The 24,764-nt window shown below is 41.1% G+C and overlaps 1 protein-coding gene across 2 annotated transcripts; it reads left to right on the top strand.

Annotated features, from left to right (window-relative positions):
* The first annotated feature begins 61 nt into the window (after positions 1–61).
* Positions 62–16,121, top strand: LOC110509747 (crk-like protein). 2 transcript variants are annotated; one of them, XM_021590830.3, is made up of 3 exons: positions 62–1,384; positions 1,909–2,377; positions 14,050–16,121. In XM_021590830.3, the coding sequence occupies exons 1-3, from the start codon at positions 1,074–1,076 to the stop codon at positions 14,182–14,184; spliced, it is 915 nt and encodes a 304-aa protein (XP_021446505.1). In that variant the 5' UTR covers positions 62–1,073; the 3' UTR covers positions 14,185–16,121. The 2 variants fall into 2 exon arrangements, 1 of the variants encoding a protein (XP_021446505.1); XR_016493324.1 differs by lacking the exon at positions 14,050–16,121 and adding an exon at positions 7,748–7,875 and having other exon boundaries at positions 130–1,384; positions 1,909–6,703.
* Positions 16,122–24,764: the final 8,643 nt, after the last annotated feature.

The raw sequence follows: 24,764 nt of genomic DNA, 5'->3' as shown, positions 1-24,764 counted from the left end.
CAATCATATACACTCCGCCTATTTCTACAATTTATTTTCTTAACATATGATTTTAAAACCCAATCGTAAAGACTAAAAAGCAAATGTTTGTTTTTATTTAAAAAAAAAAAAATATTAGCCCTTTTGACTTTGTGGCTGTGCTAGCTAGTAGAACTCGAAAGGCTGGGAGCGCACAGACCCGCCCTCTAGCCGCCATTTTTCGGTCTCGGACTCCATCAGGCAGGAGGAGTGGAGCCGAGTATAAAGAAGGGAAAGACAATTATAGAGGGACCCTATTATTCAACTTTCCAGAGGATCCAAATATACGCAACAAACTCTACATTTTTGTGGCTAAAAATGCATGCATTGGAGCGGAGTCACTATTTAGTGAATTAATTTTGTGGGAAGACGTGTTGCAGGCCGCCATTTTTGTTACTGCCTCAAAAGTCTGTCGGGACTCCAGAATAGGATTTTTAAAATATATTTCCGCGAATCGTGCCAATGTTCGACCAAGAAATTCAACCATTACAATTTAGGCTCCAGCGCTCAGCTATTTGCAACATTGTTTCGACATGGAGATTCGTTTAATCTAGTAGTGAGGCGACCTTTTCTGTTCTCATTTAGACAGTGACTGGATATATATTGTTTCATGACATCGATACGATTATATTTTTTTCGGAAGAGGGAACGAAAAGGGGAACCTTGATTGATCATTGTTGCAGCCAGGCATTCTAAATGTGTGTCACTTCTCGTAGTTTGACACCGAGATCTGGCATTTATCATTGACAATAAACGTAGAAACATTATGCTTCGAAGTTGGCTCAAGCTAGTCACAGCCTGTCTCTGAAACGCCAGGTAACGTTTCTATTGGATGTAGCTAGCTGAAACCTGCAGCCTTCGGCTAGAAATTGATTCAAGACGAGTATAGGGCGACGGCTTGCCCTGCCCTGGATCTTCAACCTTTAGTTGTGAAAATCGGTTTCGCATCGTAATCTATCTAGCTTATTTAGGTAACTAGTGTATTTTTATTTATTTATTGTTTAAACTAATATATTTGTTATTTCTATATTGAGTTAATTTAATTTAGATCAAATATGTCATCTGCACGGTTTGATTCATCGGACCGGTCCAGTTGGTATTTTGGGCCGGTGTCGAGACAGGAGGCGCAGAATAGATTACAAGGACAGAGGCATGGCATGTTTTTGGTTCGGGATTCCTCTACCTGCCCTGGCGACTATGTGCTGTCAGTATCTGAAAACTCCAAAGTGTCCCACTATATCATCAACTCCTTGCCAAGCAAGAGGTTCAAGATCGGTGACCAAGAATTCGAGCACCTCCCAGCTCTTTTGGAATTCTACAAAATCCACTACCTGGATACGACTACACTGATAGAACCTGCCCCCAGGTAAGGAACTGTCATTCATAGGCTGCACCTGCGACCACAAACCACTCAAAGGAATGCAGTTAAATGCAATTAGGACTTAGGTTTGCAAGATATTTAGAATTCCAATTGTTTGACACATTTCCTGGTATGTGATTGACCTATTAGAAACCGATTCTGATGGTTGTACCACATTTCAATCACAAACTATAGGCTACCAGGCTTATACTTAATGAATAAGTGACCGGATTGACCTCTCTTGTAATGACAAGTCTAACAAGGAATTGTGTAGTTCTTTCCAGTGCTTCTGCCGGTTTGAGTTATTGTTGCTGCATAACCATTTGAACCTTGTCTAGTTGTGTGTTCACAAAGAGGGTCACACTTTAAAAACTGTAGTGACTGCTGTTTTGTGAGAGGAATGTATATATTTCCAGCTTGTCAGCTGATGGTTTCAGTAGTTCAGCAGTAAAACTTTTTAATATTATCTTGAAACAGTCTTTTGAAAATCTACATGTTAATCTGTATTTTATCCTCACCCTCCTGCCCAGGTACCCTAACACAGCGATAGGCACCGGACCCATTCAGACGATGGGGGGTCTAGAGGACAACCTGGAGTACGTGCGAACTCTGTACGACTTCACGGGCAGCGACACTGAGGACCTGCCCTTCAAAAAGGGGGAGATCCTGATCATCCTGGAGAAGCCTGAGGAGCAGTGGTGGAGCGCCAAGAGCAAGGAGGGCCGAGTGGGCATGATCCCTGTGCCCTACGTGGAAAAGCTGGTGCGACCCTCCCCTCACCCTGGCCAGCCTCCTCACAGCTCCCGCAACTCCAACAGCTATGGCATCCCAGAGCCGGCCCACGCTTACGCCCAGCCTCAGACGCCCTCGCCCCTGCCTCCTGGCACCCCTGGAGCAGTCATCACCCCCCTACCCTCCATGCAGAACGGGCCAGTCGTGGCTAAGGCCATTCAGAAACGAGTGCCCTGTGCATATGACAAGACTGCCCTGGCTCTAGAGGTAGGAGTTCCTCACTTTCTGTTCTAGTATGGCTTTGTGAAGGGAGGCCTAAATGCTCCCAGTTGTCCCCTATTCTCATATTTGATTAGTTGGTTCACTATGTTGTGTACATTTTATTAGATTTAATGAGCTGGTACTGTGGAATCTGCATTGTAGTTTGTCAGGAACTATAGCCTGCAGCCACAGTACACATTGTGCCAAATATTATGTATCAGGTCATTTAAATACAGTTGTGTTTGAGACAGTTCTGATGCAGCAAGCATATTCTGTCTTGCATCCCTCATTTTTAAGTAATCTCCTTTCCTCCCTTTTCTCCTCCTATTCTCTGCTCTCTTCTCCTGACCAGTGGTATAGATTCCATCAATCAGTCTGTGTAGATATTTTGTGAGGAAGTGCAAAGTTGTCAGCTTTTTTTGGAGTATAAATGCTGAGGTGGGTGGCTTTGAGCTCTCTGGGCTCCTCTCTCTATTTGTTAAGCTCATCCTCAAGAGCCACCCGCTAGGCTTGGGCGGTATACCACATACCGGGGTATTTGGAAATAGCCACAAGGTGGTTTTTCAATGCTGTTGAAACTGTTTTTCAATACATTTCTATATTGTTAGCTACTTTTTAAGTAAATACCTGCAGTCAAATTGTACAATGCGTTAGGAGATAAAGCAGATTGCGTTTTTCATTTCGCCTGACGTGCAAGTATAGTTTATCTTCACAGAAAATATATTAGTGCAACACATTTGGCAGAAAATAGCTTCATTGTCACCAGATGCCAACAGAAGTGCAACACTATTTGGCTGGCAGCCACACAAGTAAATGAGCTTACAATGAAAAAGCAAGGTTTTTTTTGCCAAACATGATGCGTGGCCATCGTATTTCTAATGTGTATCATAGAAAAAAATGTAAACGGCTACATTTCAAAATGTTTTAGCAGAGAAAAGTAAGCTAGCTACACATCAGTCAGAGCGCTGTCTTTTGATAGAAGGCCCATTGCCCTAGTGACACCCACTTTATAAGCTGATTGCCTGTTTTTGCAATTCGTTTATTTTTGCTTGCGCTCGTGAGCATATTTAGCAAGCAGCCTCCATGGAAATTCATTATTACTTGTGCTGATTTTGTTAGCATTCTGGTAATAGGCTTTTTTGAGTTTTGGTGACCCCTTGTGTACTAAGCCGTTAATACTGTAAATCCCGGTATGAGAGGAAGGACTGCATGAGAATATGAAAATTCGGATAATGCCTAACTCCCGCCAGGGTACCCCACAGGGGGAAGCTAGGGCCGATGACATGCCAAGTGGGTATCTAACGCCACCACTCAAACTTCATTTTTGATCTGTTTAACCATTGAAGTCAACTCTCTTGATTATTCTCTGTAGACCTCTTGCTCTGGGAGAGAGAGAGAGATCCTGAGATTATTCAATAATTAGAGGGATGTGTTTTGTGAGTCAGGTCAGTTTGTTCTCATCATGTATCCTCCAGAGCAGATGGAAGGTTTGCGTTTAAATTCCCATCTGCCAGAAAGAGAGTCGGGTTGTGTGAATTGCACCACCACTTTCACAAACTAGAGCAAGGCTGACTAATGCCTTGGATTACCATCCTCCCCCAGAATTCAGCAGAGTTTGAGTCAGTGGAGAAAAATGGGGTATTACGGTAGCTTCCACCACCTTGGATTAAGTCATCTGATGTAATCATGGAAACTGCTGTGGCTCCACATCAGAATCTCTCAGCTTTTGTCCTCGTCTCTCTGACTATAGTTTCCATCACACCACCTGAGGCAATGGTCACTCCTCCTAACTCAGGTGACTTATTTCATGACTTTGAATGTATTGTTTTGGTATGAACATCTGTAGGTAATGTCCAGTCTCCTTTCACCCACAGCCCTCGACTGTAGCAGTATTTTGATTGGAGATTAGCATGTTGTCAAATGTGCCATTAGTCATAGTGCACATTTTCAGAGGGAGAGAGAGAGATCTGCAGCATTAGTCATCAGTAGCTAGAACTAGACCTCCACACTAAAGTTAACCATCTCTCATTTAGAGGTTCTGCTCATGGTGCATCCGTGTTTCCACAGCAGGCCTCTGGTGGGTACAAGTTTGTTGGGGACTTCCCCCTGGTGTTGCTGCACTGTCCTCAAACACCCACTCATCACACATCCACTCTTCATACACACACTTTAAGCATTTATGAGCATGGTCTTATTTCTGTTACAGCATATTGGTTGACTTATTCATATTCCATTCACCCAAGTCTGTAACATGGATAGGTTTAGGCTACTACATGATATTGTGTTAGCTTTGTGTTACACATTATCAGGTTGCTACAACCTAGCTTATGAATTAAAGTTTATAACGTAGGTACACAGTTCTAGAGAATTTTGAATAATCAAGGTGATAGTGACACATTCAATACTGCTTTGCACACTCTTGCCTGCATCTAGCTGATCTAGGGTGTAATCATTAGTCCAACAGTGTGAGTTTCTGTTGGACAAATTCAGGCATTTTTATCTGCTTTCTGTTGCTTTTGTTTAAGAAACATTTTTCAACAGAATCAGTGGAATGAATACACCCCTGATGACACGCAAACACAGTTCACTTTCATAGCAGCCACATAAAAACAGCATGATCACTTTGCTCATTGTGTATATATAATTCCTTTTCGCAGCTACACTGAACAAAAAAATAAAACGCAACATGCAACAATTAAAATATTTTACAAAGTTACACTTCATATAAGGAAATCAGTCAATTTAAATAATTTTATTAGGCCCACCTCTATGGATTTCATTTGGCTAGGAATACAGATATTTATCTGTTGGTACCTTTTTTTTTTTTTAAGTATAGGCGTGGATCAGAAAACGAGTCATTATCTGGTTTGACCACCATTTGCCTCATGCAACGCAACACATCTCCTTCGCATAGAGTTGATCAGGCTGTTGATTGTGGCCTGTGGAAAGTTGTCCCACTCCTGATCAATGTCTGTGCAAAGTTTCTGGATATTGGCGGGAACTGGATCACACTGTTGATACATGTTGATCCAGAGCATCCCAAACATGCTCAATGGGTGACATGCCTGGTGAGAATGCAAGCCAAGTAAGAACTGGTACATTGTCTGTATCCACAAATTGTGTACAGATCCTTGTAACTTGGGGCTGTGCATTATCATGTGATGTCGGCGGATGAATGGCACGACAATGCACAGTATCTCTGTGCATTCAGTATGCCATTGATAAAATGCAGTTGTGTTCGTTGTCCGTAGCTCATGCCTGCCAATACCATAACCCCACTGCCACCATGGGGCACTCTTTTCACAACGTTGACATCAAGACCCTGGCGAGGACGACGAGTACACAGATGAGCTTCCCTGAGATGGTTTCTGACACTTCGTGCAGAAATTCTTCAGTTGTGCAAACTCAGTTTCATCAGCTGTCCAGGTGGCTGGTCTCAGACGATCCTGCAGGTGAAGAAGCCGGATGTGGAGGTCCTGGGCTGGCGTGGTTACACGTGGTCTGCGGTTGTGATGCCGGTTAGATGTACTGCCCAATTCTCTGTAGAGAAATTAACATTAAATTCTTTGGCAACAGCTCTGCAGTCATCATGCCAATTTCACGCTCCCTGAACTTGAGACACCTGTATTGTGATGCAACTGCACATTTTAGAGTGGCCTTTTATTCCCCCCCGCACAAGGTGCACCCGTGTAATGGGCATGCCGTTTAGTCAAATTCTGGGTATGCCACCCCTGTCTGGTGGCTGGTATATCTTGGCAAAGGAGAAATGCTCACTAACAGGGATGTAAACAAATTTGTGCACAACATTTGAGAGAAATTAGATTTTTGTGAGTATGGAACATTTTGCCTATCTTTTATGTCAGCCCACGAAACATGGGACCAACACTTTTTACTTGTTGCTTTTATGTATTTGTTCAGTATATAGTACCAGTCAAAAGTTGACACACCTACTCATTCCAGGGTTTTTCTTTATTGTTACTATTTTCTACATTGTAGAATAATAGTGAAGACCTCAAAACGATGAAATAACACATGGAATCATGTAGTAACCAAAAAAGTGTTAAACATCAAAATATATTTGAGATTCTTCAAAGTAGCCACCCTTTGCCTTGACATCTTTGTGTACTCTTGGCGTTCTCTCAACCAGCTTCGTGAGGTAGTCACCTGGAATGCATTTCAATTAACAGGTGTGCCTTGTTACTTGTTATGGCTGCAATCCCACTAACGGGATCGATATGACAACTACCAGTGAAAATAGAGGGCGCCAAATTCAAACCACAGAAATCTCATAATTACAATTCCTAAACATACCATTTTAAAGCTATTCTCGTTGTTAACTTCTTGAATCTACTTGAGACGCACATGTCCCAAGTAGGCACCTGGAAATGCAAATGCGCTACGCTAAATGCTAAATGTACTCGTTAAAACTCAAACCTTGATCAAAATTCACAAGCAGGGTATTAAATTAAAGCTACACTCGTTGTGAACCTAGCCAGCAAGTCAGATTTTTAAAATGCTTTTCGGCGAAAGCATCAGAAGCTATTATCTGATAGCATGCACCCCCCAAAATGCCAGCTCGACACGTAAACAACAGATTTTGCGATAGACGGCGCTACCCAAAACGCAGAAATAAAATATAAAACATTCATTACCTTAGACGAGCTTCTTTCTTGGCACTCCTATATGCCCCATAAACATCACTATTGGGTCTTTTTTTCGTTTAAATCGGTCCATATATACCCAAAATAGCTTTGTATTGAAGTAGTGTCATTCAGAAAAATTCATCGTTTTTAAACGCTGCGTAATTTTTTAAAATTAAAAAAGTCGACGATAAACTTTCACAAAACACTTCGAAATCCTTTTGTAATCCAACTTTAGGTATTAGTAAACGTTTATAATCTATCAAAACGATTACAGGGCGATGTCTCTTCAATAGGTCCTCACTTCAAAAACAATGCAATCTGATCTCTCCTTGAACTGCATCCGGGTGAAGACTGGAAAACTTGGGGTCAGACAGATGGATTTTCCAACAATTAATTCGATTGAAAATTAGTACAATGGCGCCATCGTGCGGAATTTGTATGAAGTGCAGGCAAATTTCCATTAAATTCTGTTGTCCTTTAACAACTGGTGGAAGTGACTTATGGAAATTATTTTTTGCTTTCAGAGAGCAGTTTTTCTTGCGTTTTTCAATGAAACACACGCTCTGTTATAGTCACAGCCGTGATTTAACCAGTTTTATAAACTTCAGAGTGTTTTCTATCCACACATACTAATCATATGCATATACTATATTCCTGGCATGAGTAGCAGGACGCTGAAAAGTTGCGCGATTTTTAACAGAATTTTCAAAAAAGGGGGGGGTAGATCTAACAGGTTAATCCCACCAAAGTGTCCAATTTCAAATAATGCTTTTCAGCAAAAACACTACAAATGATTGTTAGGTCTCCACCAAACCACAATAAGCACAGCCATTTTCCAGCTAAATATAGCATTCACAAAAAGCAGAAATAAAGATAATTCAAGGTTAGTGATGAATTTTATCTTCATCAGATGACACTCATAGGACTTCATGTTACACAATACATGCATGTTTTGTTTGATAAGATTCATATTTGTATGAAAAAAAAAGAAGTTTACATTGGCGTATTAGATTCACTAGTTCCAAAAACATCAAGTGATTTTGCATAGCCACATCGTTTCAACAGAAATACTCATCATAAATGTAGTTGATAATACAAGTTATACACATGGAATTATAGATATAGCTCTCCCTCTTAGAACTACCCATCCCGCATCCGGTATATTTGTCATCAGCAATGCTGAATAGCATAGCGCAACAGTCAAAAAATATTACTAGAAATGTTCATATTCATGAAATCACAAGTGAAATATAGCGAAACACAGCTTAGCCTTTTTGTTAATCACCCTGTCGTCTCAGATTTTGAAATTATGCTTTACAGTGAAAGCAATACAAGCGTTTGTGTAAGTTTATCGATAGCCTAGCATAGCATTATGTACACTTAGCATCAGGAAGCTTGGTAACGAAAAGCAATCAAATTAACCGTTTACCTTTGATCTTCGGATGTTTTCACTCACAACATTAGTTTTCACCCAGTTAGACAGCAAATGTTCCTTTTGTTCCATAAAGATATTTTTTATATCCAAATACCTCCGTTAGTTTGGTGCGTTATGCCCAGGAATCCACCGGAAATAGCGGTCATGACAAGGCAGACAAAAATTCCAAATTATATCCATAATGTCGACAGAAACATGGCAAACATATTTTTTATAATCAATCCTCAAGGTGTTTTTCAAATATCTATTCGATAATATATCAACCGGGACAGTTGGCCTCTCTCTTTTCCGCAAAAATCACTCTGAGAGCCCCCACCTGACCACTTACATAATGTGGTCGTTCACGCTAGTTCTTCAAAATAAAGGCCTGAAACTATGTCTAAAGGCTCTAGACACATTAGGGAAGCCATAGAAAAAGGAATCTGGTTGATATCCCTTTCAATGGTCAATAGGGATGCATAGGAACACAGAGCTTTCAAAATAAGAGTCACTTCCTGATTGGTTTTTTCTCAGGCTTTCGCCTGCAATATCAGTTCTGTTATCCTCACAGACAATATTTTTACAGTTTTGGAAACTTTAGAGTGTTTTATATCCTAAGCTGTCAATTATATGCATATTCTAGCATCTGATCCTGAGAAATAGTCCGTTTTACTTTGGGAACGTTATTTTTCCAAAAATAAAAATAGTGCCCCCTAGCTTCAAGAGGTATGCAACCACTGTGTCAGATTTCAAAAAAAGTTGATGGAAAAAGCAACCCATGCAATAATCTGAGACGGCGCTCAGAACATTAACCAAATTAGCCGCCATGTATTAGTCAACAGAAACCAGAAAATACATGATAAATGTTTCCTTACCTCAGATTGCAGTCGTAGGAATCCCAGGTCCACAATAAATGCTTGATTTGTTCGAAAATGTCCGTTATTTATGTCCAATTAGCTACTTTGATTAGAGCGTTTGGTAAACAATTCCAAAGTCACAAAGCGCGTCCACTATAACGTGACGAAATGTCCAAAAGTTCCGTAACAGTCAGTAGAAACATGTCAAACGATGTACTGAATCAATCTTTATAATGTTGTTTACATATATCTTGAATAAAGTTCCATCCGGAGAATTAGAATGACTTCAGATGACCGGTGGAACGCAGGGCCTTCCCCTGTGAACGCGTATGGTGAATGCATGGTCAACTCGTGGAAGTGGTGACTATTTCCTGTCTCATTTGACCCCCCCTTCACATTAGTCATCAGACAAAGTTCAATTGACTGTTGACATCTAGTGGAAGGCGTAGGAAGTGAAAACTCATCCATATCTCGCTGTAATTTCAATGAGAGCTTGGTTGAAAATCTGCCACACCCAGAAAGAAAAAACAGGAAGTGGAATTTCTCAGGTTTTTGACTGCTATATGAGTTCTGTTATACTCAGACATAATTCAAACAGTTTTAGAAACTTCAGAGTTTTCTATCCAATACTAATAATAATATGCTAATATCAGCAACTATTGACTGAGGAACAGGCCGTTGAATATGGGCACCTCTGTGCACCTTTCATCCAAGCTACTCAATACTGCCCCTGCAGCCATAAGAAGCTAAAAGTTCATCTGTGGAATTTATTTTCTTCTTAATGAGCCAATAAGTTGTGTTGTGACAAGGTACATGTGGTATACAGAAGATAGCCCTATTTGGTAAAAGACCTTGTCCATATTATGGCAAGACCAGCTCAAATAAGCAAAGAGAAATGACAGTCCATCATTACTTTAAGACATTACTTTAAGACAGGTCACTCAATCTGGAACATTTCATGAACTTTGAAAGTTTCTTAAAGTTTCGTTGCAAAAACCATCAAGCTAGCTAAATAGGACAAATGAGATAGCAAGTGCAAGCTAACTAGCTAAATTGCCATAAATGTTTAATGCTTTTTGACCTGTCCCCAAATTAATGTCATTAGTTCAGAGTTTGTTTTGATATTTTAACCTGCGTGTCGTGTTTGGTGTGGGGAGACAAAATAAATGTATGCACGATGGCGCACGCGCGCAGCTGGTTTGGATTGTTTTTCAACAGGACAATGACCCAAAACACACCTCCAGGCTGTGTAAAGGCTATTTGGTCAAGAAGGAGCCTGATGGAGTGCTGCATCAGATGACCTGGCCTCCACAATCACCCGACCCAATTGAGATGGTTTGGGATGAGTTGGACCGCAGAGTGAAGGAAAAGAGCCAACAAGTGCTCAGCATATGTGGAAACTCTTTCAGGACTGTTGGAATAGCATTCCTCATGAAGCTGGATGTGAGAGTGCCAAGCTGTCATCAAGGCAAATGGTGGCTACATAGAAGAATCTAAAATATGTTTTGATTCCTTATGTGGTGTTTTAGGGTTTTGATGTCTTCACAATAATTCTTCAATGTAGAAAAACATTTTAAAAATAAAGAAACGTTTGAATGAGTAGGTGTCCAAACTTTTGACTGGTTCTGTAGCTCTCTCTGCTTCTCCTTAATTTGGGAATAAATGAATTTGTTCAAAACTGTTCAACTATCATTCTCTCTCTCTTTGAGTCAACTACTCACCACATCTTATGCACTGGAGTGCAAGCTAGCTGTAGCTTATGCTTTCAGTGCTAGATTCTCTGATCTTTTGATTTGGTGGACATGTCAGTTCATGCTGCAAGAGCTCCGATCAGATGGAGGACGTCTTCCGGACGTTGTCATAATCACTGTGTAAGTCTATGGAATGGGGTGAAAGCCATGAGCCTCCTAAGTTTTAGATTGAAGTCTATGTACCCAGAGGAGGACAGAAGCTAGCTGTCCTCTGGCCACGCCATGGAGCTACCCTACAGTGTTGTTGAGACTACTGTAGACCTTCATTGCAGCACAGTGTGTTTTAATCAAATATTTGGTGACGTGAATATATTTCTAGTTCTATCTAAAAAGGTTAACTTTAAAACATATATTTCACAATTTTTCTGATATTCACTTAGGAGTATAGTCCTCCCTAGGGCTGTCCCTGACCCCCACAAAAAAACCTGCCAACTTCTTTCAACCAATCGTTTTAGCCAAAGTGTATTTTTCCATATAAAGACACACCCCTATGTGTTTTAATAACATCAACTATATGTAGGCTACTGCGCTTGTCTGATGCATTAAGCACACTGATTAAATAATTAAGACGCACAATTCATTCGAGGGAGCCAGAAATCAAGAGCCTAACCAGAATTTTTTTAAATACCCTGTTCCCGAACCACCTTCTGCTGTCTTTCACAAATTCCATATTACGCTCCCAAAGTTGCCGGTAATAGGCTACGTACACCAGGGGTTGGCAACCTTTTCCACTTGGAGTGCCAATTTATCTTGTCAGTTCTATCGATCTGCGTGCCAGTTATGATTTTCATATGCACATTTTTGTGGAATAGTTTATTTTATGATAGTCTTCGTATCTCAGTCATTGTCATGTGATTTAATAATGAAATTCTATGAAAATTATGCAAGTCTAAAAGTAACTTCCATTGCCAACTTTGTAAAAATATCCTAGATAAAGCTAACAAATAAAAACATTGCAGCCTGAAGGTAGAAAATATCCTGATTTTGAAAAATAAATAACTTTGGCTACTCCTGGCTTGTCTGCAAGGAACTTGAAACATTGTATCAATTTGGTCAGGCCTTAAGCTTGTGCTAACAAACTTACAACATTGTATAAAATATTCTGGACCCTCAGTTAACCATGCTGGTGAGCTCTGGATAGGCACAGCTGTAGGCTATTTGCGTGTAGGATAAGAAGTAATCAGATATTTTCTGACTTTTCCACCCACTATATCAGAGCATTACATTTGTTTTCTCTTTCACACAGTGGTTATTGAAAGGGAGAGAGCTGGAATGTTTTTTCATATTCTACATTAAGGAAGCATTGTCATTGGATGTATACACAGACTTTGTTTACTTGCTGTTTGAGCTGAAGCTAAATATGGCTTTGAGAGGCTCCACAGCTCAGTAGTGCTGAGTTAAGACAGTCAGAAATGCTATTAGATTCCCAAATGGGCACATTTATAAGCCTACGTTTGCACGCAGGCCTGGTAGCCTAGGCCTACTTCTATGAGTAGTCAGGTGCACCTTACTCAACATTGACAGGAGCGCTCCAAACAAAACACAATTAATAAATTGCCAACACGTAAATGGAGTGAAATTAACCAAAATTTGTTTCTCACAAGTGTAGCCTAGGTTGCGCGCTCTGTAAACGTGTCAATTCCAAAAATTGGGTCAACCCTAGTCCTCTGAGGAGCCTCCACTGGTCCATATGTGTAAAGTGTTTTGTTATTAGTCTTTTACACTTCATCTCTCTCTGTCTCTTTTTTTCTAGTCTTCTCATCGCTCGCTCACTCTCGCTTCCTCTCACACACTCACTAATGTGATCTCTTTCACTCTCTGAATTACTTAGAGTAGGTAATTTCCTACTGCAGAAACCTACAATTTAGCAGCAGTCTATTTTGGGGCCTATCTGCTTCCGGAAACAAAGTCATTATTCTGACTCCATCTGAAGGGAGGAATATACCCTGTGATCTACCACCCACCCACTCTTATTACAGATAGGCTTACTGAAATCTGGTTATTACTAAGGTTTTATTATTGAAAATATATTAAAGTTATTCTTAACCAAATTTACATTGTAATGATAAGGACCATTTGCAAAATCAGTTTAGGAAAATTGTATCACCACACAACAGAATCATTTCTGATATGAAGAAAGTGCTAGTAGCCTATACATTGGGATTTTACACAGGGGTTAAGCAGAACCCCATTCACCCATTACTTTGTAATCTTTGTAGTCAGATTAGTTCTACTAAAGCTTTTTGGTCGACCTGACCCAATTCACATAAATGTGATTTATAGATCTGTCATTCTTCATTGAAAGCAAGTCTTAAGCAGGAGATCTGTTCTATGTACTCATTTCTATGCTTCCTGTTTTTAAATGTAGTGTTTACTACTTTTACTTTCGGTTTTTGTACACAATATATTTCAGTGGTTTAGCTGGTACAATGATTCTCTACACTATACATTGCTTGTTTTGTCACACAAACTGAAATTAAGCTTACTATTAGAATTATCGCAACCAGGAAATGATGGAGCGATTGGTGCATATTGCACCTTTTTAAATGTTGACTACATTAACATGTTCTTTCACTATGCAAGAAGAGCATGCTTTGATTGCAAAAGACAGTATTAAAGCTGAGGAATTTGTCTGAAGGATTATGATTATCGATTGCCGATAGGTCTGGATGACTTCAATGTCCATGAAGCCTCATCTGATCCAATGTTTCTACAACATCTAAAGCCTTCCCTCCACTTTCAGGTTTTAATCTTCCTCTTAACAATGCCAACTTTCCACATTTACTCCTGAGTAAATAGCATGTGGTCTGAAGTTTGGGGTCACGCAGTGTCACAAAGCATCCGATTTATGGCTTTCTGCTCAGCCTGTCATAACCATAGTACAGTGTCAAATACATGAAGGGTTGGCCAAATCATGTGATAGTTGCGGTTGGCACTTATCTTACATTTTCCACCCCATTTTTCTGTGCTATTAAGGAAAACTCTTCTAACGCCATGCTCCATTTCTCCTCAGGTGGGTGATATAGTCAAAGTGACGAGGATGAACATCAGCGGTCAGTGGGAGGGAGAGGTAAACGGCCGGAGAGGTCTCTTCCCCTTCACCCACGTCAAAATAATAGACCCCCTGAATCCAGATGAGTGTGAATGACCTGGACCCCAACCAACCAACCCTTCCACAGTGACACCCAAAATGCTGGCTGTGTCCACCCTGTCTGCCAGTGTCACCACGGTTACGCGCTTGCCTGCTTGAAGCTATACCGCAGCGCTCCCTGTTATTGTCACGCCAACCATCGTGCAGCTTTCTGACTGTTTACAGCTACAGACTTAACTAAACTCCTACATCGCCAACTTGGTTACAGTTTGGTCTGTGGTTTTTGCCTTTGTCCTTTAATGTGTGTTGCCATGGCTCCCACGACGCCATGTCTTACCTGGTCATTTTTTTTGTTGTGTATATTTTGTTACATTTGAAGACTTAGGAATTTGTTGAGAGCTTGCTTGTGTGTTTCATCTTGTGGATTGGAGGAGGCTAATGTAAAACAAAACACAAAAGAGGGGCGGGGGGGGGAGTGAAAGGTGACTGAACATCACATGAACTGACTGAGGTCAGGAGAGCAAAGGCATAGAGGGCTTCAGGTGTGGCCTGAGGTTAGAACCAGCCAGGTAACTGTCTCTCACCAAACAATCATTCACTGTTGTACCTTAACCACAGCCACACATACACACCGGTAGACCATTACTTGTTTAGGGCAACTGCTGTGTGTGTGAGGATCAGTCTCTTTTCAGCTCAGCCTGTGTCAAGACAGGGACAGGAGGACAAGCCCACATGGATCCTGCCTTGTGGAATAGCCCACAGCCTCAGTGACATGAACCTAGTCGACAGAGTTCCCTTATTTATGTTTTCCCAAGACAACATGTGAAATGGCCATGTGTGATATCTTTTTGTTTTATTTGTGCCATAAATTCAGGAGTTCTGCAAGGTGTTTGTCATAGTGTAAGTGCATGGCTGTGACCAGGCTATAGCCAATGTTATAAGAGGGCTTATAAATACTTTTGAGGGGTAAGGGCTTTTCTATGAGACAGATGCCTCCTGCATCCAATGTTATGGGTCATGGGAGGTGGGCAAAGGTTTCATCCAGCCAATGACATCCCATCAATACCTTTCACTGAAAATGCAACTTTCGCACAAGCAATCCTTTCCTCTTCTCTCTCTCCAGGTTCCCTATGGTGGTGATTGGTTACACTTTTGTCTTGTTGGTAGATGGTGTTTACTGTCGAGCACAGGTTCTGGGCAGACAACATGGTTGTCTTTGGTATGTCTGATGTTGTGATGCCAGAGCTGTCCTGCTCTCAGGTGTGTGTATGTGTGTGTGCACGCGCTGATAAAGTGCTCTACTAGATCTCTGCTGTAAAGAAGAAAACAGACTTACTCTCCCTGAGTGCTTTCCCTCAATCCCCCTGAGCTTTTTCATTGGGTAGAGTAATACCATTGTACAGCTAGCTATCAATCGTGTCCCAACTGTACTGTTTTTGTTTATTATGTTAGCCAGCTGTTAGACTGAAAATTAGACCGAAGGTCGCTTTCTAAAAACGGAGACAAAAATACCTGTTGGTGGCCTCTGCATGACTTCTTGGCCTTGAGGTTTTTCTTCCTGGTCAAATGCTGCTTTGTCAGTTCTAATTTCCTCCCAAGTATGAATTTAACTTTTCTTTTTTAATATATATTTTTTTAACATTATTTGTGGAATAAATTCTTTCAAATCTAGTTTGGTTTTCCTTGTTCAACCTCTCATATTAACCCATTTGATTAAGCAATACACCAATCCTAATTCTTGTTTTTGTTAGGTGAAGATGTTTTCAACCTGCTCCAGATTTTTTTTCTCTCAAGGCATTAAAAGTATTACTGTGCTTTTCCCCTCGTGTTTAAGAGAGCCTCCATGTTGTATTCTTAATTCAAAATGAAAAATTGTGCCTTTTTATTTTCTTATACCATTTACATGTGTTAATATTTCCCATGGTTAACACCCGTGCTGGTATGACCCTTTATGTACAGAACAAGTCAATAAAATGTACATCTACTTCTTTTAAGTTGCTCTGACGTCTTTCTTATGAGATGGGAATACGAATGCCCCAAATAAGTCTCCTGCTCAGCATAGATGGGGTGTACGTTAAAGTGGAACAGTAGAGGAGTAGGTGGGTGGGATGTTTTTGCTCTCTGCTTCATTTCTATTAGTTCCAGTTTTGACTGTGGCTGTGCCCAGGAGAAAGGAAGCAATTAATTAATGTTAATGAAGTGCTAATAAAAGAAAACTTGCACACACAGCGCTGACCTAGAGAGAGACACTTTTAAAGGGCAAGGTTTAGTCTCTTTTCTCCTTACATGACCGGTATCCAAATATGTACATTTAGGTCTACTACATGCATGTTTCATGTTAATAGGGTATACTTTTGGAAACCTACTCAATTCATTCAATATCATCTTAGTTTGGGCATTGTAAAATTATACTGAACAAAAATATAAATGCAACAATTCAAGTTAGTTCATAGAAGAAAATCAGTCAATTGAAATGAATTATGTCCTACTCTATGGATTTCACATGACCTGTATTCATGGACGCAAAGGGATGCCAGGCTACTGCCCCCCCCCCCCCCCTCCACAAAAAAATACAAATTATGTCAAATAATTTATCTTTTGTCTCTGTGTTTCAGAATTTTCCTTTATTTCGCAAGAGGCTGAATGTATCTCACAAGAGAAAGCATCTGAGCGAGCGAAACAGCGCCCCTCTGTCTCTCTATGTGTAGGCCATCTATCTGATACTGTCTGGTCCAAACGAGTATGACATTGTTGTCACCCATAGCATTGAATGCAAGGGAAGCCCGTGAGCATTTGGCCTCCCTTGACAAAAAAGGTATGCAAAAATAGCCAATCATTGTTGAGCTAGACTGAGCGAGCTCAACTGTGAATGGTCCTGGCGAAAGAAAGAAAAAAAGTGTCTGGGGAAGCCAGGTTGGATGTGGCGTCTCGTATATCAAATCGCTTTGAGAGCATACGTCATTAACAGAAACAACTTATGTTGTTGCATCTCGTTGTCTTGTTCTCAGATGGCTAGCTAGCTAGCTAAAATTGTCCCTTTCTTAAATTAGCCATGGATGGAGATAGGAATTTGGACTTGTAGTTTTACTTAATTCTCCATACTGGCCAATGATTATAACGGCGATTCTGATCCAACCATAAATTCATACATTGTTGTGCCCTTGGCCTGAGAGTGTCACGACTCCGACCGAAGGTGGCTCCCCTTCCCGTTCGGGTGGCGCTCGGCGGTCGTCGTCGCCGGCCTACTAGCTGCCACTGATTATTTCCTCCCCCTCCCTTATGTGTTCATTGAGTGCACCTGTTTTGAATTCTGTATAATTAGTGAGGCTTTATTTAGTCAGCCGGCCCGCCTGGTTCCTTGTGCGGGTTTAATTATTGTGACCTTCTGTGTTGTGTAAACTTGTGTGCACGTCTGTGTGTTACGTGCTTTCCCATTTCGTGGTTTCCCATTTCGTGGGTCTTTTCTGGACCGTTTAAGTCCCCCTGTTTGGGGCGTTTGTTTTGTTTACGCCCTGTGTTTTCGTGGGGTTGGCTTATGTTCACCGTTGTGGTGCATTAAAATAGCACTCCCCTGAACTCTCTGCTTCCTGCGCCTGACTTCTCACCCACTACACTCAGAACGTTACAGAGAGGATGGAAGTTCAATATGTAGCTAGATATAGAAGGTTAACTAACATTGCTCATGAATGGAAGTTAGGCTAGTGAGCAAGCATTTTAGCCAGGTAGCCTAGGACAGCAAAAAATACAAGTATGTACTGTAATAGACCGCTTCGTCAACATGAAAGAGAGGAGGATGGCATTGGCGTTTCTCTACAAGTAGGTTGAGTCAACATGTTTTTCTACTTGCGTGAATGCATGCGCAAGCACACACACACACAAACAGAAATCAGAACCATGGACAGCCACATCATATTTAGCTCATGCTGATTGGACTAAATTGTTTTTGGTATCTTTTAATTGTCACTGTATTAGACTAAGCAGAGGTGATTTGATGATGTTGAAGTGTAAATGGTGCTGGAATAGTGGAGGCAGTTCCTGTTTTCTTAACTCTATGTGGTTCTAAATCAATAGTTGTTCAGTGGTCCGAAATTGTCTGAAACATTAACTTGACCATGCTGTAGGTCATGTAACTGTCTGTTCCATGCAATTTGCGTCATGGACTTCACCGGACAGAGGTTGCTATCCCGTTTTGTGATAAAACAACAGTGTGGTTGAATTTATTCTGTCTCCGTCTTCTCATTGTCTCGGCCTTTAGGCCTATATATCACAGACACAAGGCATACAACGCAATTATCACACACAACACGTAAGTTGTAATATGGCATTGGGGTGGGGTATGCAGATGAGCATCTCTGAGATGGTTTCTGACAGTTTGTACAGAAATAATACCGTTTCATCAGCTGTCCAGGTGGTTGGTCTCAGACGATCCCACAGGTGAAGAAGCTGGATGTGGAGGTCCTGGGCTAGCGTGGTTACACCTGGTCTGTGGTTGTGAGGCCGGTTGGATGTATTGACAAATTCTCTACCTTATGGTAGAGAAATTAACATTAAATTCTCTGGCAACAGCTCTGGTGGACATTCCTGCAGTCATCATGCCAATTGCACGCTCCCTCAAAACTTGAGACATCTGTGGCATTGTGTTGTGTGACAGAACTGCACATTTTAGAGTGGCCTTTTATTGTCCACAGCACAAGGTGCACCTGTGTAATGATCATGCTGTTTAATCAGCTTCTTGATATGCCACACCTGTCACGTGGATGGATTGTCTTGGCAAAGGAGAAATGCCCACTAACAGGGATGTAAACAAATTTGTGCACAAAATTTGAGAGGAATAAACTTTTTGTTCGTATGGAACATTTCTGTCATCTTTTATTTCAGCTCATGAAACATGTGACCAACACTTTACATGTAGCGTTTATATTTTTGTTCAGTACATCTTTTTGTAAGGTCTTCATGGTGAGAAATAAGATTGTGGTCTGTGTTGAAGGAGGGGAGAGCTTGACTTATCTGGCCTTTGGAGATTGCATTACACAACAGAGGTGCATTGCACATCTGCGTCTATATCCACTCATCTTCCAGTATGTCTCACACTTGATTGAATGGCTGACTCCTGCTTCTAGCAGTCTACGTGGTATATTGTACTCTTTGAGCTCAACGTTTGTCATCTCCAGCCACTGCAGCCCAGGCTGACTGGAAGGCCACAGATGCTTGCAGTGATACGCAAGAACAGGTGCATACGAGCAGAGTGCTCAACTACGGCCAACTCTGGGGTTACCACCGCCAACGGGTGTCTCGCAGACAAAGTGGCACTACACTGGCGGCGATATAAATAAGGCCATTACGTAACTGTTTCTAGGCACGTATGCTTCTGAAATAAATGATACAGTAGCCTAGATGTAACTGCATACACAAGAGGGCATTGTTTTACCCCAAATTTGAAACGGTTGTGTTCCTCTTTCTCCTCCCCTGTTGATCCTTCCTTTTACAGGTATGGGCCCCCATTTGATCGAATGGACTTCTACCCGCTGCTCCACTCCAGCCAAGTAGACTTCTCTACCTTCTCGCCCTTGCCACAAAGACTCGAAATCAGACCAACCTGCATCATGTTCTGTCCTATTTAGCTTCCAACACAAAATGTCAGGTTCAATTAGTCATTAAAGGCTAACTTGATGTATTCATTTAGACTGTTAAGGCTTCAATGGTACTTCCTGAAATGAATCAGGCTGTGTAGCACAAGGTCGATACAGGCCTCTCTCCATTCCATTAGCAGCTCGCCCCCAAGCTATCTGTTGGTGGCTGCCATGTTGGAGTGCTGAACCCATAGTGATGTGTTACCCTGGGACGTGTGAAAGAGAAGTCAGGCTCTATCTTCTCTACAATGTCTATATGCTAAGTAGTGGAGCAGGATGAAATTCTGTGGCAGTCTAGATAGGTTAATGAGTCAGCATTGATTGGCTTTGTAAATGCTAGTGTTTACCCAATCCATATATTCTTTTGGCTATTTCAGTGTGTGTGTGTGTGTGTGTGTGTGTGTGTGTGTGTGTGTGTGTGTGTGTGTGTGTATGTGTGTGTGCATTTGTTTCTGTGGGTGTTAGCGTGTGTGAGAGAGAGGAGATGCTCCCTGACTTTCTTCAACCTCAGAGAAAAGGAAGTCTTTGTGGCATGCCTCTCCTATGTTATGTTCTCTCCCTGTGATGGCCGTTCCTCATCTCTGCTTGGTCAGTCACGTCTTCCTCTCTGACGCCTCATCTCCCCTCTGGTCCATCCATTTGTCCTGTCCGGGGAAAGGAATCCGATTTTCTCCTTGGTTGACTTGCTCAAATGAAGCAGAAAGCACAGAATGAATGATGAGCCTATTTTTAGCCAGTTTTCATTAGTCACGGTCAGCTGAACGTATGGCCAGCTCAGGCTCTTGTCATGCTAGGAACAGCTAAAACAGATGTTTAATTGGCACACTGGTCCTGGAGTATCACAACCACTGTCTGTACTCAAGCAGCTGCAGTGGTGTAACTTAAGTGGTGGTGGTGTACTTAAGTAGTATCTGTACTTTACTATTTATATGTTTGACAACTTTTACTTTGACTTCACTACATTCCTAAAGAAACTAATGTACTCCATACATTTTCCCTGACACCCAAAAGTATTCGTTACATTTTGAATATGCTTAGCAGGACAGGAAAATTGGCTAATTCTTGCAGTTATCAAGAGTTATCAAGAGAACATCCCGGGTCATCCCTACTGCCTCTGATCTGGCAGACTCACTAAACACAAATGTTTGTAAATTATGTCTGAGTGTTGGAGTGTGCCCTTGGCTATCTGTAAAAAATATAAAAGGAAATTGTGCTGTTCAGTTTACTTAATATAAGCAATTTGAAATGATTTATACTTTTACTTTTGATAAAATTGTGCTGTTTGGTTTGCTTAATATCAGAAATTTGAAATTATTTATACTAAGTATATTTTTGCAATTGCATTTATTTTTGATACTTAACTATATTTAAAACCAAATACATGTAGACTTTTCCTAAAGTAACATTTTACCGGGTAACTTTCACTTTTACTTGAGTCATTTTCTACTAAGGTATCTTTACTTTTACTCAAGTATGGCAATTGGGTACTTTTTTCACCACTGAGCAGCTGTCACTCACGGTGTTTGCATGGGCATCAGTCCAATAATAATTTTCTACCTAGTTTAATATCTGTGAATATGTTTTCGGCACTTTTGTGCGATTTAGATTACGATAATATAAAAGATAAGAATGTCTAAATGGTTCATGAATATTGAATTTAAATGACTGAATAGGAATGCATTTTGTTCATTGCATTGCAGCTCCTTACATTTCAAAATAGGTTCCACTAACTGATCTGTGCTCAGGTATAAACTAACAATATCTAACTGATCTGCTCTCCGATATAAACTAACAATATCTAACTGATCTGTGCTCAGGTATAAACTGCATCTGTTTTGGGGGTATCTGTACTTTACAACTTTTACTCTACTACATTCCTAAAAATAATGATGTACTTTTTTCTCCCTACATTTTCCCTAACACCCAAAAGTACTTGTAACATTTTGAATTTTTAGCAGGACAGAAAAATGGTCCTGCAATTCACACACTTATCAAGAGAACATCCCTGGTCATCCCTAATGCCTCTGATCTGGCGGACTCACTAAACACAATTGCTTAGTTTGGAAATTATGTGTGAGTGTTGGAGTGTGCCCCTGGCTATCCGTAAATGTAGGTTTTGACATTCTTACGTAGGTGCCATAACCAGCCATAAAATAATGCAATATATGACACAAACATTCATGGCAGTGTTATGACTGTATTATGACAGGTTATGCAAGTTATGTCAGCTGTTGTGACATTGTTATGACCGTGTCATAATGTGTTACCAACTATTCTTAGTGCCCTTCTATGTCCGTCTGTACCCTGCATTACCAACCATCCTATGAGAATGACAAACTTATGGACTTGTGGACTTGTTTACGTGCTGCTGTGCGGTTTGTTGCTAACGCTACTTTGCTACCTGCCAATTTTCCAGTTTTTACTTTTTAATTACCGTATTATATATTTTAAAAAATGTGCTTGCTCGACTTTCCTAATTCAACTTTTTCACCCTAGACGCTTTATCTGGACATGGTTCTACAGGGCCTCCACCAGCCAAAGCTAAGTAGTAACATTAAGCCTTCTAATTGCAATCTCTGTACTCATAATATACAGGAGAACAATCGCCTTACGGAACCCAAACCGGCTGCGTGCGTGCGCCATCGTGCATAGATGACACGCAGGTCACGACATGCAGGTTAAAATATCAAAACAAACTCTGAACCAATGACATTCATTTGGGGACAGGTCGAAAAGCATTAAACATTTATGGCAATTTAGCTAGTTAGCTTGCACTTGCTTTTCTAACTTGTCCTATTTAGCTAGCTTGCTGTTGCTAGCTAATTTGTCCTGGGATATAAACATTAGGTTGTTATTTGACCTGAAATGCACAAGGTCCTCTACTCCAACATTTAATCCACACATGAAACGGTCAACCGAATCGTTTCTAGTCATCTCTCCTCATTCCAGGCTTTTTCATCTTTAAACTTATATTGTGATTGGCATCTAAACTTTCATAGTATTACCACGACAACCGGCAACACGGTTCGTCTTTCAATCACCCACGTGGGTATAACCAATGAGGAGATGGCACGTGGGTACCTGCTTCTATAAACCAATGAGGAGATGGGAGAGGCAGGACTTGCAGCGCGATCTGCGTCAGAAATAGAAATTACTTCTATTTTAGCCCTTGGCAACGCAGACACTCGCTGACGCGCGTGAATAACATAGATTTCAAAATGTATTTTGCAACGCTTGCGCACGCGACACGAGCGGTGTAGTCAGGGTATTATGGTGAGGTTGACCCTTCAGCAAGCCCAGCTTCAGACGCAATTGTTAGGCAAGGGTAATTTAAGTGTAGGAAAGGATGAAACAGCATCTGTGCCACCAATAAGTACAAATAGTAGTATAAATTCCCTCGCAAAATCCCCGCAGACGGACAATTTTCTCATGGCTTCTGGAAGGAAATGCTGTAGGAATGCTCAACCGATGTCGCTAATTCAGCCGACAGAAACTTTCAACCGGTTCTCCCCATTAAGCAACGAGTCGGAGTCAGAGGCCAAGCCTTCTCTGGTCTCTCCTCCTCCCATTATGGGGTCTGAGACGTCGAAGCCTCCCACCATTAGTTCTGACAAATTGAAATCCCTAGTCATTGGAAACTCCATTATCCGCAGTATTAGACTCATCCAGCGATCATTCACTGTTTACCAGGGGGCAGAGCTACCAACGTTAAGGCTAATCTGAAGATGGTGCTGGCTAAGGCTAAAACTGGCGAGTGTAGAGTATAGGGATATTGTTATTCACGAAGGCACCAGCGATGTAAGGATGAAACAGTCAGAGGTCACCAAGCGCAACATAGCTTCAGCATGTAAATCAGCTAGAAAGATGTTGGCATCGAGTAATTGTATCTGTCTCGTCCCAGTTAGGGGGAGTGATAAGCTCTACAGCAGGTCCAATCGCTGGTTGGAAACTGTTTTCTGCCCCTCCCAAAAGGTAGAAATTGTAGATAATTGGCCTTCTTTCTGGGACTCACCCACAAACAGGAACAAGCCTGGCCTGCTGAGGAGTAACGGACCCCATCCTAGATGCAGTCGCACCCCTAAAAACAAAAAACATTTCTCATAAGAAACTAGCTCCCTGGTATACAGAAAATACAGAGCCCTGAAGCAAGCTTCCAGGAAATTGGAACGGAAATGGCGCTACACCAATCTGGAAGTCTTAAGACTAGCTTGGAAAGACAGTACTGTGCAGTATTGAAGAGCCCTCACTGCTGCTCGATCATCCTATTTTTCCAACTTAATTGAGGAGAATGAGAACAATCCAAAATGTGTTTTTGATGCTATCGCAAAATTAACTAAACAACAGCATTCCCCAAGCAAGAATGGCTTTAACTTCAGCAGTCCATCTGTCCTCGTGCTCCTAGACCTTAGTGCTGCTTTTGATATCATCGATCACATTTTGACATTTGTCCTCTGACAAATCAACTGTAAATTTCGGTGTTCCTCAAGATTCCGTTTTAGGACCAGTATTGTTTTCACTATATATTTTACCTCTTGGTGATGCCACCCGGAAACATAATGTTAGCTTTCACTCCTATGTGGACGATACACAGCTGTACATTTCGATGAAACATGGTGAAGCCACAAAATTACCCTCCCTGGAAGCCTGTGTTTCAGACATACGGAAGTGGATGGCTGCAACTTTCTACTTTTAAACTCGGACAAAACAGCTTGTTCTAGGTCCCAAGATACAAAGAGATCTTCTGTTGAATCTGACAAAATTAATCTTGATGGTTGTACAGTCGTCTCAAATAAAACTGTGAAGGATCTCTGCGTTACTCTGGACTCTGATCTCTCTTTTGACGAACATATCAAGACTGTTTCAAGGACAGCGTTGTTCCATCTACGTAACATTGCAAAAATCAGAAACTTTCTGTTAAAAAATTATGCAGAAAAATGTATCCATGCTTTTGTCACTTCTAGGTTACTTTCCGGCTACCCGGATAAAGCACTAAATATACTTCAGTTA

Source organism: Oncorhynchus mykiss, chromosome 29, assembly GCF_057628025.1.
Source record: "Oncorhynchus mykiss isolate SJ-2025 chromosome 29, ASM5762802v1, whole genome shotgun sequence".
Classification (NCBI taxonomy): Eukaryota; Metazoa; Chordata; class Actinopteri; order Salmoniformes; family Salmonidae; genus Oncorhynchus; species Oncorhynchus mykiss.
The sequence above is the reverse complement of the archived record's forward strand: the minus strand, read 5'-3'. Positions and strand labels throughout refer to the sequence as shown.